At 37.4% G+C, this 16,589-nt stretch overlaps 1 protein-coding gene across 1 annotated transcript in view; it reads right to left on the bottom strand.

Annotated features, from left to right (window-relative positions):
• SLC5A7 (solute carrier family 5 (sodium/choline cotransporter), member 7) overlaps positions 1 to 16,589 on the bottom strand; it is a 36,818-nt gene that overhangs the window by 15,911 nt on the left and 4,318 nt on the right. The window contains exons 2-4 of the mRNA XM_005857296.2: positions 15,238 to 15,351; positions 14,343 to 14,498; positions 3,055 to 3,203 (exon numbers count right to left, since the gene is read on the bottom strand). Of these exons, the coding sequence (XP_005857358.1) occupies positions 3,055 to 3,203; positions 14,343 to 14,498; positions 15,238 to 15,351 (419 nt within the window). The remainder of the gene's footprint in view (positions 1 to 3,054; positions 3,204 to 14,342; positions 14,499 to 15,237; positions 15,352 to 16,589) is intronic.

The raw sequence follows: 16,589 nt of genomic DNA, 5'->3' as shown, positions 1-16,589 counted from the left end.
ATAATATAATATAATATAAATTGTTTTATTTAAATTAGAAAAAGATAATTCTTCATTAAAGTGACAAGGAAAGATTTGATTGAGAAATTGGTGGATGAAACAAATCTTCATGCATGATCCCAGTACCTGATTAGAAGAAGATAACCATTCATTAAAGTGACAAGGAAAGATTTGATTGAGAAATTGGTGGATGAAACAAATCTTCATGCATGATCCCACCTGATTTGTATAAATTGTTTTATTTAAATTAGAAAAAGATAACCATTCATTAAAGTGACAAGGAAAGATTTGATTGAGAAATTGGTGGATGAAACAAATCTTCATGCATGATCCCAGTACCTGATTTGTAGAAGAAGAAGCAAGTTAAGGGACAGGTGGTCTATGTGGAGCAAGGTAAACAGCAGAATATAGTGTGTGTGTGTGTGTGTATGTGTGTGCATGCGCACACACATGTGTGCACGTGTACATGAGTGCATGTACACACTGTTGGGTTAGGCCCTTTGCTTGCATGATGGTCGCTTAGGGAAATGGGATACATAGAGATAGATATGTGGAGAGAACCTTGAATTATAAGCTAAGAAATTTTTACTTTGTTTTGTTACAACTAGAAGCTAGAGGAATTCCTTCTGGATTTAAAAAATATTTTAGTAAAATGTCTTCTTCATTTTATTATCATAGATATGAACAGTGAGTTTACAAAAAGGGAGGAGTCAGGAAGAGTAATAAGGTGGCACTGATATAACCCATATAAAGCCCTGAAGCTGAGTCATGATAATGGAAATGAAAGATATTGTTACCAAAAAGAATTATAAAGAAAGATTCAACAGTTATCAATTACAATAAGAAGAAAGAAGTCAGAAGGAAAAATAACTAACATATGAACCTCAAGTTTACAGTTGTAGGATGATGATAAAATCAATAGAATTAAAGAATCTGAGAAGAAGAGATGGTTTATGCTGTAAGTTGATTAATTATATATGTATGTATAGCACTTTGAAACTTAAAGAAGAACCTGTATTTAGCCTTTTATTCCACCAATTTAATAAGGCCTGAAGTAGTTACAAACAGAACTTGATTCCTTATCAATTAGATACATTTTGTAGCAGAAACCCACTCTAAAATGCATCCTTACATATATTTGCCCTGCATGGTTTTACTAGCACATTTGATCTATGCACCTACATATTTTAAGTTCTGGTCTCATACAAAGCAATACATCGTGAATAAATAGATTCATCCCTGGAGCTGTGTTCATTAGAATACCAAGTACATCTTTTATGAGAGCTGTCATATGCCAAACTAACCTCATCTCTAACATTCATAATGGAGCTGTATTTCTGGAAGTTTATGATGATGCTAAGAAAACTCAGAATCTCAGCACTGTCACTTGCTTTTGGATATTTAAAAATAAAAATATAGAAATCCTGAGCTAGTTAAATATTTTTGAATTTAACTAAAATATAAGTGAGTAAAATTCTTGGAAATGCAAATAAAATGTCTAGAAGAAAAAGAGGAAATATTGTAATCATTGTTAAATATTGTAATTATGTAAATTAATGGCTAAACTATAATTATAACTGTAATTCATTCTTATAAATATTCCTCCTGTATATTAGAGATGCAAGGAAGTAAAGAACAAAAGAACCAGATTTGAGTATAAAATTCATTCTTCATTTTCCGTTTTAAGTATCTAGTATAAACACTAATAGAGTTAAAAAGCTTTTCATGATATTAAAAAAAAAACATCAAGGAGAACCAAGGGTGCTTAGATCACCCACGGGAAATGAGTCATGATCAGCAGTCTTAGCTCACTGTCCATGGCCTTTGCACAGGTTGTTGCTCTTGTAGGATACACACCTGAGGTCATGTACATGCACGAATCATCACAGCCACCAGCACAGAGTGCATATTCAATTTACTGTATACTTCAGTATGTCTTAGGTGGTGGATATTATTACATGTACAATGATAATAATCAAATTTTTAAAATTTTTGTTAATTCTCACCCAAGGATATTTTTTCATTTATTTTTAAAGAGAGTGGAAAGGAGTGATGGAGAGGGAGAGAGAGAGAGGGAGAGAGAGAAACATCGATGTGAGAGAGACACATCAATTGGTTGCCTACAGCACTTTCCCAGACCAAGGCTGGGGACTGAACCTGCAACCCAGATAGCTGCCTTGGACCTGGAATTGAACCAGCAACCCTTTGGTGCATGGGCTGACACTCTAACTACTGAACCACACAGGCCAAGGCACAATGGTCACATTTTAAGATTTTAGTTTGCAAAGGCTGAACATTGACTAAAATGTGTTCATAACAAACAAAAGTGCTTTTAATGTAATATTAATAATATTCATATCTCATAATTATATAGTACTTTTTATTTAATAAAGCACAAATATATCACTTAATTTAACCTAGGATGTATATGCAATACATAATAAATATTTTTAGTGCCTTACATAATAATTAAGCCTTTTCTTCATTTTTAGACCACAAATAGTGATGATTAATATTGAAACCCACAGTATTCCCGAGGAGAATTTCTATGCCCTATGAGGAGTTTATAGGTTAACTGACACTAATATAAGGGGAGGATAAGAGACTCATACAGGTTAGCATCAAGGTTTAAAAGTTCAGGTTGAGGAAAGTGTGTTGCCTTCAGACTTAAAGGAAGATCACACATAAGCTTCCATCAGATGTAGCCTTGAAAAAAAGGAAGACTTTGACCTTTCTAAAAAGTAAACTGAGGGCACACTTTTCTGGCAAAATCTAACAAAACAACTATATTTTTTTCATTTAATTAAATTATAAAGAGGCAACATTTAATGATATGTGATTTACTATGTATTACTCAAGATGAAAAATAACATTTCTATTAGATTTTGCTGAGTTAGTATAAAATTCCACATTTTATTTTACAAAAGAAAAAGAGGAAGGAAGGTAGGAAAGAAAAGAAAGAAATAAGGGAAGAAGGAAGGGAGGAAGGAAGGGAGGGAGGGAATAAGTCGAGGGAGAGAGAGAGAAAGAATATCTGCAAATGACCCCACTTACCAGTCCTATGAAAATACAAAAGAGCTGTACAACGTCTGTGTAGGCCACAGAATAGAGACCACCCACCAGGGTGTACAGAATGGCAATGAATGCAGAAACAATGACAGAAGCATGTACATCGACGTCAATAATCACACTGATAGTGGCTCCTGGAAGAACACAAACAAGAGAAGGCTCTAATCAAGGAACTAAAGTAAATTCAGATTTTTGTATAAAAATATATTGAATGTTCAGTGACAGCAGCAGATGTTTTTCCCAGTGTCATATGAAATGTGAAAGCTAAAGTTAGTTTTCATATTGGAAAATTTAAATCTCAGTAAATTGATTATGCATATCCTATATAATGAAGAGGTAATATGCAAATTGACCCTCATTCCTTCACTCGGCACAAGATGGCTGCACTCACAGCGGAGGCAGTGTTCCCGTAACGAGCCGTAATGAGCGATCAGCAGGGACCTGAGGCTGCGTGGTGCCAGGCCAGGGTGGGGGACCTGAGGCTGCACCCCCTGACCCGGTGGGGCTTGATGAGGGACCTCAGGCTGTGCCCCCCACCCAGCAGGGCTTGACAGGGGACCTGAGACTGCGCCCCTCACCTGGCAGGGCTTAACAGGGGCCCTGAGGCTGCACCCCCCACCTAGCAGGGCTTGATGGGGGACCTGAGGCTGTGCCCCCCGCCTGGCGGAGCTTGACAGGGGTGGGGCCAGCCGGGTCTGAATCTCATCCAATGGGGGTGGGGCCAGCTGGGTCTGGGTCTCGCGCGATTTCGAGGTGCACACGGGTGGGCGGGGACTTGACTCTGGGTCCCATGGCATGCCCCAGACTCTGACAGGAGGAAGATTTTCATATGCATTTTACTAATTTTCTTTCATCTCTGATACTTCTATTAGAGAGAAAAGGCAAATAGCAATATTAACATATTTCCTCTAATTAATTTCCTTTTAATGTGCATGAATTTCGTGCACCGGGCCACTAGTATATATAATATATATATTAGAGGCCCAATGCATGAAATTCATACAAGAGTAGGCCTTCCTTCCCCCGGCTGCTGGCACCAGCTTCCCTCTGGCGCCCGGGACCCGGGCTTTCCTCTGGCTACCAGCAGGCACCGCAGACCAGGCTTCATCCAGAAGGATGTCCAGTCTAATTTGCATATTACACTTTTATTATTATAGATATATATGTATATAGATATAGATATATTTTAAAATTCTTTCTAATTTAAAAATTAGTGCTTTACTAACTTATTTATGTGAGGGCACCTGAAATTCATAATATAATTCAGAATCCCATGAGCTATTTTAAATTTAATTCTACCATAAAAACTTACATTAATTCCACCAACTGTTGGAAACTCCAACTTAATATTAAATATATGCAATATTTGTACTCTCACCTATGAGAAAACAACCCTTTATGATAAGCATAATGACTGACTTATACATATTACAATTAATATTCACCCTCTGTTTTGTATTAACTCTGACCCCTGCTAGCTTTTATTAAATAGCAGATGGTATAAGATACCAAGCTTTGAGACAAATTTCTAGGCAAAATAAATAAATAAATAAAATTGGCAAATTGCATCTATTATCATTTTTCTCTTTCAGCTTTGTTAAAGTTCTATCTTATTTTATCTTATTTTATTGGTGGAGCATTCCTGTCCTGTTCCTGGGACAACAATGCATTGAAGAACCCTAGATTTCAACATCACAGTTTTAAGTAATATTCACCATCAAAATGTTAACCTACCTTAGAAATCAAGTGTATGTTTTTCTTACTTTATGACTTTGTTTATTGTGTTTGTTTGTGTCTATATTTCCATTCAGGATATTATGATGTGGACAGTTGGACTACCTTGGACTGCCAGATCTGGATTTATTGTTTTACAGAACTTTTACCCATTGTTCTCAAAAGTTGTAGTTTATATTCATATTATTAAATACAGCAATAATAGCAATGCTAACATACATACAACAAACCTGTGATTTTAATTGTTATCTTATATTCTTTTATCTCTCTTCAATTGTAAGCTAATAGTGTATGCAACCCACCAGAGATAAAAATCCAATATCTCAAAGAGAAATATAAAAGATTTTGATCTAACATAAAACAAAATATTTTTCAAACAAAATTTTCTTAGTGCTTTGGCTTTGGTAACAAAATTAAATTTCTTTCCTAAGTAAAAACCAATTAATAAAAGGAAAAGCCTGGCAAGAAATTGAAGAATGATGACGAGATTAATCATATATATAAAACCCTAATATGCAAATAGAACAAACGGCAGAACAATTGAACAACTGAACAACCAGTCACTATGATGTGTACTGACCACCAGGGGGTGCACGCGGAACATAGTGGGCATCAGCAGCAGGCGGCAGTGCATGGAACATGGTGGCATTAGCCATGGCGGGATGTGGAGCAGGTGAGCGGGGGCGCCAGACCAAGGCAGGGCACTGGTTGCTGTCATCAGCGATAGCCTCTGGTGGTTACTGAAAATTCTTTGCTCCCATCCACCGAGGTCCCGCACAGTGCTCGCACCTGCTGCTGGCGCCCAGCACAAGCCCTGATCGCTCAGCGCTGACCTGCTGGCCCTGATTGCCCCTACCCTGCTCCTGAGGGGTGATTGGGGCTGGCAGCCGCCACTCAGACCCACTGCTGGTGCCAGCCCCGCTTGCACCTGCAGCCAGCGCCAGAGCTGCCTCTCACACCTGCTGCCGGTTCCTGGCACCAGTCCCGATCACTGGGCGCTGTCAGCAGGTGCGAGCAGTGGCTGCTGGCCCCGATTGCTCCTGAGTGCTTCTCCACCTCCCCCTGCTCCTGAGGAGCGATCAGGGCAGCAGCTGCTGTTCGCACCTGCTGCTGGCACCAGTCCCAATCGCTCTGCACCATCAGTGGGTGCGAGCAGGGCCAGAGCCATCAGAGTGTGGTAGGGGCAGCAGCAGCAGCAGGAGCAGGGCTGCCGGCAGACAGGGGACCAGGGGCCGTGGTGGGAAGGGCCAGGTGGGGGCATGGAGGATGGGCCAAGACCCACCCCTGTGCCCACCACAGCCTCGCGGCCCACAGTTCCTTTCAAGGTGCAAGAATTCATGCACTGTGCCCTTCGTTATTTATAAGTGACTTGGAATAATTGACTTATTTTTTGTATAGATATTAAACAAATTATTTTTTCTCAAATTATTTACTTCATGTTGAAACTTTAATTGCAACTCTTGGCCATTTTTGTTTTGATCTAGTTCTCTATTTTAATAACAACATTTTAAAAGTTATAGTCCATGAATTATAGTGTAATTATTATCCTACCTCTTTTCAATGCTGTCTGTATGTTATAAAAGTAAGATCACTGAACTAGAATCAGAAAGATTTGGGATACTGGTAGATGCTGCCATCTGGTTTTAACTCAGTGGTTGTAAAGAAGTCACCTATGCTTCCATCATTATTAAGATTGGGATGAATTTTTCTCTAAAATATTTTCTGAATATTTTCATCATTTGCAGTGAGTAAAATCACTGTGAAATATTAGTTTGTTTGCCAATGCAGCCATAAAAATAAATATACTGTAACTAAAGTTATAAAAATTCAGTGAATTTGAACGGTCAAAAATGTAGATACTATACCTTTCTTTAAAAAGTTATAAGGATGTTGTCCAATTATACCAAGAAGATAGTTTAAGATTCTCCTAAGTTTCAGTGGTGAACTATGTACATTCATGATAAGGTGGTAATAGATCTTATGTTTGTCTATTCTTAAGTATTTTAACTTGTTTATAATAAATATTAACTTTGAATCATTTCCAACTATTATTTTTGAAGAAAATCCAGGTGTTAATTTAAAATTAGACATACATTCTCTTTATCAGATCATATATTTCCAACAATAGCAGTAATGTTTTCATATACACTGTTCATTGTGTATATGTACAGTGAGAGAGACAATACATACTTTACATGTATATTGACATATACACATAGAAGTAGATACACACATATATACAAAAATAACTAACTGCAATAAAGTTTAGTGTTTAGCTGTTGTTTTATATTTCCAAAATACTTTAGAAATATTAACTTATTAATTATATTACCCCTTAATTGTTCTGTTATTTAGTGAGAATAAATATTTTGTGTTCTGTCACATATTCAGCCCACTCTTTTTTGATATTTCAGCAGGCAGTTGTCTTAAAACCAAAATTTTCTGGTGTTGAAAACAGTGACAAACAAACTATTGCTTCCTAGCTAATGAGAGCAAGGTAGCAAAGGAGGTGCATTTTCACACATTTTAATTAGAATGTAAGTGCAGTGGTAGTTGTGGAGTATTATTATCCAGTACCAGGAAAGTCCAACATTTTTCACTTAGTTATTATAGTATTTTATAACTATCAAATTCTCTTATTTTTTATATCAAGTCATTCCTTTAAGTTGGAGACCAAGAAAATAAGATTATACAGGAGTTTGAGAGAGAAAGGAGTAAAAGGTAGTATAAACTAATATCTGATATTATAGTGGCCAGGTCTGATGATAATGCTGAAACCAGAAGACAAATTGGTCTAGAACATATAACATAGAAAGAAATTTATCTTATCTTACTTTTGTTTTGACCACTGAAAGTCCAGCTGTAGACTTCTTCTCTTTATTTCCATTTGTAAGAAGAGATGGAGAGTAACACAACAAATGCCTGGATATCAAACACTGATATAGCTCACTGAGGAAAATAGTGGAACTTCCAACTCTATTGATCTTCAGAAAGGACCTCAGTACTTAGTAGAATGGCTTATATTTACCCTTGATCAAAAGGTAGGGTATTGACTTTGAAGATTCTCCATGATTCCACTGAAATATTTTGCTTTTTAAAGGTTATAAGTGGGCTGAGAATCCAAGGACCAAGGGCAAGTTGTCCTTAGCAATAATTAATCTTGGTAGTAAGTTAGGCCCTGAAGAGCCAAAATTCATTTTATAGATCCCTAAAAATGTATACAATCCAATACTTTGCAATGTTAAGGGATCACATTGAGAAAGGATGTTACATTCTTTTTATTTTTCTCTTTAGAAGAAAGTAGCAGAGCTAGGGGATTTTAAGATGGTAGCAGAATAGGTAGTAGAAGCTATAATCACCTCCTCCCATGACCAAACGGGAATTACAACTAAATTAAAGAACAATCATTCCAAATAACCAACTGAAGACTAGCTGAATAGGAGTTTTATAAACAAGGATTTGCAGAGGAAGCTCTATTGAGATTGGTAGGAAGGGCAGAGAAACTAGAAGAGCTGTCCCCACTCCCATGGGCAGCAGCTAAGGTTCTGGGGAGATATCTCAGCTACAGGGGGATCCCTGTAAGAAGCATTGCGTCTAAACCCAAAGCTTGCCTCCCAATCCCAGAGCACTGAGCCAGGAAGAAGCCCACAAGTAATATCTGTAATATCTGGCTGTGAAAAGCAGCAGGGTTGCTATCTGACAGGAAGAGACAGAGTCCGCTGGATACACAGACATACTCTAAAAGGGCCAATGCACATGTATCATCCCTTATACCAAAAGGTTGCCGGTTCAATTCCCAGTCAGGGTACATACTCATGTTTCAGGTTTGACCTCTGGTAGGGGTGTGCACAGGAGGCAACTGATTGATGTATCTCTCTCTCTCTCTCCCTCTCCCTTCCTCTCTCTCTAAAATCCATTAAATAAAAAGGGCCAATGCACAAAATTTCATTCACAGCCACTCACCCTGGGTTCTGGCAGAGGGAGAGTGGAGCAGACTAGAGTAGTGTAAGGAGAGCCTGGGGTTTTAGGCTTTGGGGAGGGAGCTGTGGGGACAGCCATCAGGGTCTCTAAGCTGAGTCATTCTCCAATTCAGCAGTCTCCATCATTCTTGTGTGGAGCACTCCCTTCCATATGGCATCAGCCTGGGAGAAAGCTATTGCCCCACACTCTGGACTCTCTTTTGCCCCACCCTGAGAACCTTAGACTCTTCTGAGGATTCAGCTTCCTTGGCCATGGTTTAGAGGTTTGGGAAGACTCAGGAGGTGTCAGGGACTGAGTTGTCTGGCTTTAGGGTGGGGCTATTTTCTCCACTTTCCTGTGAACCTGATTTCCCCCTCATGAGAAATCCAATAAAACACTCTCCCGATTTCTGGCAGACCCATCCTCCGGGCTCCAGAGACCCCATCCATCCAACTCATAATGGCTCTGCCATTTCTAGGTTGGGGAAAAATCCAGGAAAGACTGAATACTGTGGTCTGGGGCAGGTATCACACCTACCATTTCTCTGAAGCTTGACTGGCACTTCCCCAATGGGAGATCCACTAGACCAGTGGTCGGCAAACTGAGGCTCGTGAGCCACATGCGGATCTTTGGCCCCTTGAGTGTGGCTCTTCCTAAGCCTTAGGAGTACCCTAATTAAGTTAATAACAATGTACCTACCTATATAGTTTAAGTTTAAAAAATTTGGCTCTCAAATTTCAATCGTTGTACTGTTGATATTTGGCTCTGTTGACTAATGAGTTTGCCGACCACTGCACTAGACCTTCTCCCCACTCTACAAGAGGTTCTTTCAGTAACTGAACTTAACAGGCAGCTGGTAGGCAGAAGCAGCAGAAGGCAGATCTCATCGGGGTGCCTTGGGACTTTTGTTGACATTTCCCTGAACTGGATGTTGGTACAAGCTGGCTTTGGTGCTTATCTTGGTCCTTCCTGCATGCACACAAGCCCAGCAGATGCAGCCACAATTATGGGTCACTTGTAGCTCCAAGCAGGCTACCAAGAGTCAGGCACAGACTGATATTGTCCTGCTTGAGTCCATCCCAAGCGGCCCAGAAGCAACACACCCAGCTACCAGCTTTAGACAACATCAGAGCAAGGCCCAGTAAACTTCACAATATCCAAAGGGCAATCTCAGCGGGCACTAAACCCTGCTGAGGCAAATTCTGCTTCATGCAGTCAGCACCTGCACAGCAGCTCACATGCTATGGTTGGTGTTGAGCCTCACAGTCAGTCACCCTAAGGTTCAATCACATTCACAAACAGGGCAATAGCAATCAAGACTCAAGTAAACAAGAGGGACCATATAACCAACACAAGTGACATTTCTAGAGCACCCAGCTCAAGTGATCAAGGAGACTGCACCAGTGGGATACATAGGACACCTACTATATAAGGTCACCCCACAAAAAACTGGGAGTCATATCAGATCTATCTAATATATAGAAACTAATATAAAGAGGCAGCCAAATTTGGGAGACAAATAAACAGGCCCCAAATGAAAGGACAGGAGAACACCCCAGAAAAAGAGCCAAATCATTTGGAGGCAAGAAATGTATCAGATAAATAGTTAAAATTAATGGTTATTAGAATGTTCAATGAATTTAGTGAGAACTACACAGCATGAAATGGGGCATAGAAACCATGAAAAGGAACCAGTCAAAAATGAAGAATACCATATCTGATATCAAGAATACACTGGAACCCTGGCTGGTGTTGCTCAGTTGGTTGAGTGTCATCCCATGAGCCAAAATATAGCTGTTTCAATTCCTGGTCAGGATACGTGCATGGGTTGTATGCTTGTTCCCAGTGGGGTGTGTGCAGGAGGTAGCAAATTGATATTTCTCTCTCCCTCACTGATATTCCTTTCACTCTCCCTCTCCCTTATTCCTCTCTAAAATCAATAAAAAACATTAAAAAAAGAATACACTGGAAGAAATAAAAAAATAGGTTGGATGAAGCAAAGAATCAAATCAGGAATTTGGAAAACAAAGTAGAAAAAACCCCACAAAATCAGAACAGAAAAATATTAGGAAGAGTGAGGATATTTAAGGGAACTTTGGGACAACATAAAGCATGACAACATTCTCATTATAGAGGTTCCATAAGGAGAGAGCGAGAGCAAGGGATAGAGAATGTATTTGAAGAAATAACAACCAAAAACTTTCCTAACCTAGTGAAGAAAAAAGACACACAAGTGCAGGAAGCACAGAGAGTACCAAACAAGATGAATCCAAAAAGACCCATACCAAGACACATCATAATTAAAATGGCAAATATTGAAGACAAATACAGAATCATAACAGCAGCAAGAGAAAAGCAGTAATGGGAGCTCCTACAACAGAGCTCCATAAGACTGTCAGCTGATTTCTCAACACAAATACTTCAGGCCAGAAGGGAAGGCATGTAATATTCAAAGTGATAAAAAGCAAGACCTACAACCAAGGCTATTTTACCCAGCAAGGCTATCACTTAAAATTAAAGAACACAGAAAATATAAAACTAGACACCAATCCCAAGGAAAAACAAAACCCTGAAAAATACACAAACACATCAAGGCTAAATAACATGTTATTAAACAATGAATGGGTTAACAATGAGATCAAGGAAGAAATCAAAAAATAATTTTAAGTATATGAAAATGAGAACACAGCAACCCAAAATATATGGGACACAGGGAAAGTAGTCCTAAGAGGGAAATTCATAGCATTACAGACCAACCTCAAGAAACAAGAAAAATCTCAAGAAAACAACAACAACAAAACTAACTTCACACTTAAAGAAATTTATAAAAGAACAACAAACAAAGTCAAAAGTTAGTAAACATCAGAACAGAAATAAGTGAAATAGAGTAAAACACACACACACACACACACACACACACACACACACACACACACAAATAACCCCAATGAAACCAAGAGTTGGTTCTTTGAAAATATAAAGAAGATTGACAAAACTTTAAGAAGACTCATCAAGAAAAAAAAAGACAGAGTAGAAATAACAACTGACACCAAAGAAATACAAAGGGTTGTAAGAAAATATTATGAACAACTATATGCTAACAATGTGGATGAAATAGACAAAAATCCTAGAAACATACAATCTTTCAAAACAGAATCAGGAAGAATCAGAGAATCTGAATTGACAGATCACAATTAGTGAAATTGAAGCAGTAAAAAAGCAAGCAAACAAAAACAAAACAAAACAAAAAAACTTGCAACAAACAAAAGTCTTGGGCTGGATGGCTTCACAGGTTAATTTTACCGAACATTCAGAGAAGAACTAACACCTATGTTTCTCAAACTATTCCAAAATTTTAAGAGAAGGAAAAATTCCCAAGTTCATTTTATGAGACCAGCATTATCCTAATTCTAAAACTAGATAAAGACACTACAAAGAAAGAAAATTATAGGCCAATATCCCTGATGAACATAGATGCTAAAATCCTCAATAAAATATTAGCAAACCCAATCCAGCAACACATTAAAAAGGTTGTACAACATGAACAAGTGAGCCTTATTTCAGGGATGCAAGGTTGGTACAATATCCACAAATTAATAAATGTGATACAGCTCATAAATAAAATGAAGGATAAAAATCATTTGATTATATCAACAGATGCAGAAAAAACATTTGATAAAATCCAGCATCCGTTTATGATAAAAACTCTTGGCAAAGCGGGAATAGAGGGAACATACCTCAACATAAAAAAGGCCATATATGACAAACCCATTTGCCAATACTTCTAATAAGGAGTTAGTATCCAAAATTTTTAAGTAACTTATAAAACTTATAAAACTCAACACCAAAATACAATCTAATTAAGAAATTAGGTAAAGGATCTGAATAGACACTTCTTCAGAGGACATAAATATGGTCAATAGACATATGAAAAAATGTCCATCTTCATTAATCATCAGAGAAATGCAAATTAAAACCACAATGTGATATTACCTCACACTTTTCAGAATGGCTATCATGAATAAATCAACAAACAAGAATTATTGACAAGGATGTGAATAAAGAGAAACCGTGCACTCTTGGTGGGAATGCAGATTAATGCAGCCACTGTGGAAAGCAGGATGGAGTTACCTCAAAAAATTATAAATGGAACTGCCTTATTACCCAGTTATTCAGCTTCTTGGAATATATCTAAAGAAACCTGAAACACTAATTCAAAACAATATATGAACGCCCATGTTCATTGCAGTGTTACTTATAATAGCTAAGATTTGGAAGCAGTCTAAGTGCCCATCAGTAGATGACTGTATAAAAATGTGGTACATTTACACAATGGAATGCTACTCACTCAACTGTAAATAAGAAAATGTTACCTTTTGTGACAGCATGGATGGGCCTGGAGGGTTTTATGCTAAGTGAAATAAGCCAGTCAGAGAAAGACAAGTACCATATGATTTTACTTATATGTGAAATCTAATGAACAAAATAAACTAGTAAAAAAAGTAGAGACAGACTCATGGATATAGAGAATGTACTGACAGATGTTAGAATGGAAGAGGTTTGGGGTAGATGAGAAGAGTGAAGGAATTAAGCAAAAAAAAAGAAGAAAGACCCATGGACACAGACAACAGTATGTTGATTGCCAGAGGGAAGAGTAGTGGGGGAGTTAGAAGAAGGTAAAGGGAGGATAAATGGTGATGGAAGGAGACAAAATACAGATGATGTTCACAGAATTATATACCTAAAACCTATGTAATTTTAATAACCAATGACACTCTAATAAATTGAATTAAAAAAGAAATAAGTAACTAAAGGACAAATCAAATATCTATCTATCTATCATCTATCTATCTACATATCATCTCCATAGATGGTTTATTCATTCATTTGTAATAGGATTACAACTGTTAACAAAACATAAATCCAGCTTTTAAGAAATTTATAATTCTTTTTATGAGATAGAAAATTGAGCATGAAATAAACAGGCCATAATCACACGAAGTGATAAGTCTATTGAAAATAAATTTTTTGTGTGTCTAAGGAAGCCCATAGGAAAAGCATTCAGCAAGTTTAGGATGACTTATCTGAGGAAGTGGTATCTCTGAGAAGATCTGGAGGACACTTTTTGGTTGGTGAGGCAGATGTGAGAAAGGAAAGAGGAGAGAGGAGTCCAAGGCAGAGGGCACCTGGACTTGCACAGTGTCAGAGGCAAGAGAGGACTGTAGTTATGAAAGAAGAAAGGAGGAGAGGGGAATGATGAGAGGAGAAAGTCAGAGGCTAAGTCATATAAAGCTTATGGACCTGGTTACAAAGTTTTGTGTGTGTTTTTTTTGTTTTTTTGTTTGTTTGTTTGTTTGTTTTATCAGGAAAGAGATATAGTCACATTTGTATTTTAGAAGGATGAGTCTGGCCACCATGAGGACACTACAGGAGACGATAGAACTGTAAGCAGGGAGATGGTTGCATTAATCCAGGAGGAGGCAGGGGAGGCCCGACCTGTGGCTGAAGAAAGTAAAGTTATGTATCTGATGGTGAATCAACCAGAGAATCCAGTAGAGCGATGTTTCATTTGTTCTTACCTAAGGCGGAGAAGATGGCTGCTGCCCAGAACATTTCTCCCATTAGTGCAGGAATAAATAGGAGGCCGCCCATGCGTTTGCCATAGATCTGCTGAAATGGGTCTAACATGGTCACATAGCCCCTGGATCGCATAGGTTTTGCAAAAAACAGACCACCTAAAAGGAATGAAAAAAGTGTTTATGACAAAATTACTAATTCTTAATGTAATAGTCTTTGCCAACCTTTTATTATGCTACAATTTCTCAAGGGAAATGAATTTTTAAGGACACATAAGTATTAAGGAACCAGTCTAAAATATAAATATAGAACCAAGCAATATTCAGCAACCAAAGGCAAGTTTCTTCATACCTTTATTATTGTATGTATCCAAAGGACAATTGAGTCATGTATCTGAGGCATATGGATTAGAAAACATGGACCAGCACAGCACCCACTAAAATGCCTTGATGCATCGCTGAGGACAGCAAGTGTTCAGATATTTTGATTAAGCCCAATATTTAATTAAAGTATTTTAGGTGCAAAAATAAGTTAGGAATACTCTGTTACATAATATTCTTGACCTTTTATTAGTGTGATTTACACAAAGAAATTCAGGTACAATTCAAATTGATTCATTTTAAATTATATATCCAGGCTATTTTTGAAAGAAAAAAGAAACATCATTATGTTAAAGAAATCACTGTTCTGATAGCTATAATATCAAGGGATTTTTTTATGTATTCCATAATCAAGAAGTCGAATAATCTAAGCATGTGCTACCAATTTCTGTAGTAGTTAAAGATTCCTGGTAATATTTTCCCACAATAGTTATTTACATTGTTTGACTTATTTCACTTGTTATTTATATTCTTGTTCTTTACTGAGTGGGTCACTGAGGTTTGAACTTTCACTTACCTAAAATCAGACTGAGAGAATATCCAATTGGTGCCTGAGCCCAAGCTAGACCGTAATCTGGTACATACACTGCTTCAGCTGTCCCATTGATGTAACCTCCTCCAACCCAGGTGGCTGAAAGAGAATGAAGAATGAGGGAAAGATACTCTCATACCTGTCACACCCTAGGCCTGCTCAGTCTAGATATTGGCCATTAGCCTCATGTGGCTATTTATTGAGTATATTAAATGTGGTTAGTCTAGCTGAGATGCTCTATGAGTGTAAAATATACATGGATTTCAAAGACTTAATATGTTAAACAATTTTAAAAAGACTTAGTATGAAAAATTAAATGTAAGATATGACAATGATGTTTGTATTGCTTACATTGTAAAATGAAAACATTTACAATATACTGAGTTAAATACATTCTATTATTTACAGTAATTCAACTATTCTTTATGTTTTCTAAAGTGGTTTGTAGAAAACGTAGCATTACATTTGTGACTCTCATTATATTTCTATTGGACAGGGTTGCCCCAGATATTTTCTAAATCCATTTAGTCATCAACACTTTTAAATGATATTATTAGTACACAAAGTTTGAGATAATATGTAATATGGTACATGATTATTTCTATTCTCAATAAAACTACAACTTTTCCTCCAGCCTCCATAACATCAGTCAAATGTCTTTATTTCAAAGTTCTTGTGTTTTAATTGTATTGATCTATTCCTATTGATCGTGACTACTGTCCTCAAGGTGTGTGTGTGTGTGTGTGTGTGTATTGTGTGTGTGTGCGTGCACATGTATAGTTGTCGGTGTGTGTACTTTTTGTTAATAGAGTCAGTTTAAATCATAATTAAGTTGTACTTACTACCTTAAATTGTTAAGAGAGTGAAGGGGAGAAAGATATGTCACTTACTCCCAGGTGTCCTAAAGTGAGTTTAAGTTACCTTTTCCTACTCTCTTCCTAAGTACCCAACATACACTTAGAACCTAGACTATCATTCAGAAAAATTTAAAATGTTGACTGCATATCCATTTTCAATTCTTTGTTCTAATATGGCTCTTCTAGTGAGATATTTGATATTTCATAGAGTATAATAAATATTTTTAGATGTTACTTAATAAAATTTCTGTAGCATAATAACTGAAGGAGAGGTAAAGGAAGCCCCCCTCCCCAATAAAAAGAACCCTTCATTTTGGTTAAACAGTTCTGAAGATGATGTACAAACTGCCATTTTTCTGTGAGAATCCTATATAATAAAGAGGTAATATGCACATTAACCCTCACACCCTCACAAGATGGCTGCCTATGACCAGGCTGGCAGGGAGGTTAGTGAGGGATGACCAAATGACTGAACAACAG

The sequence above is a fragment of the Myotis brandtii genome, unplaced genomic scaffold (assembly GCF_000412655.1).
Source record: "Myotis brandtii unplaced genomic scaffold, ASM41265v1 scaffold11, whole genome shotgun sequence".
NCBI classification, from domain to species: domain Eukaryota; kingdom Metazoa; phylum Chordata; class Mammalia; order Chiroptera; family Vespertilionidae; genus Myotis; species Myotis brandtii.
The sequence above is the reverse complement of the archived record's forward strand: the minus strand, read 5'-3'. Positions and strand labels throughout refer to the sequence as shown.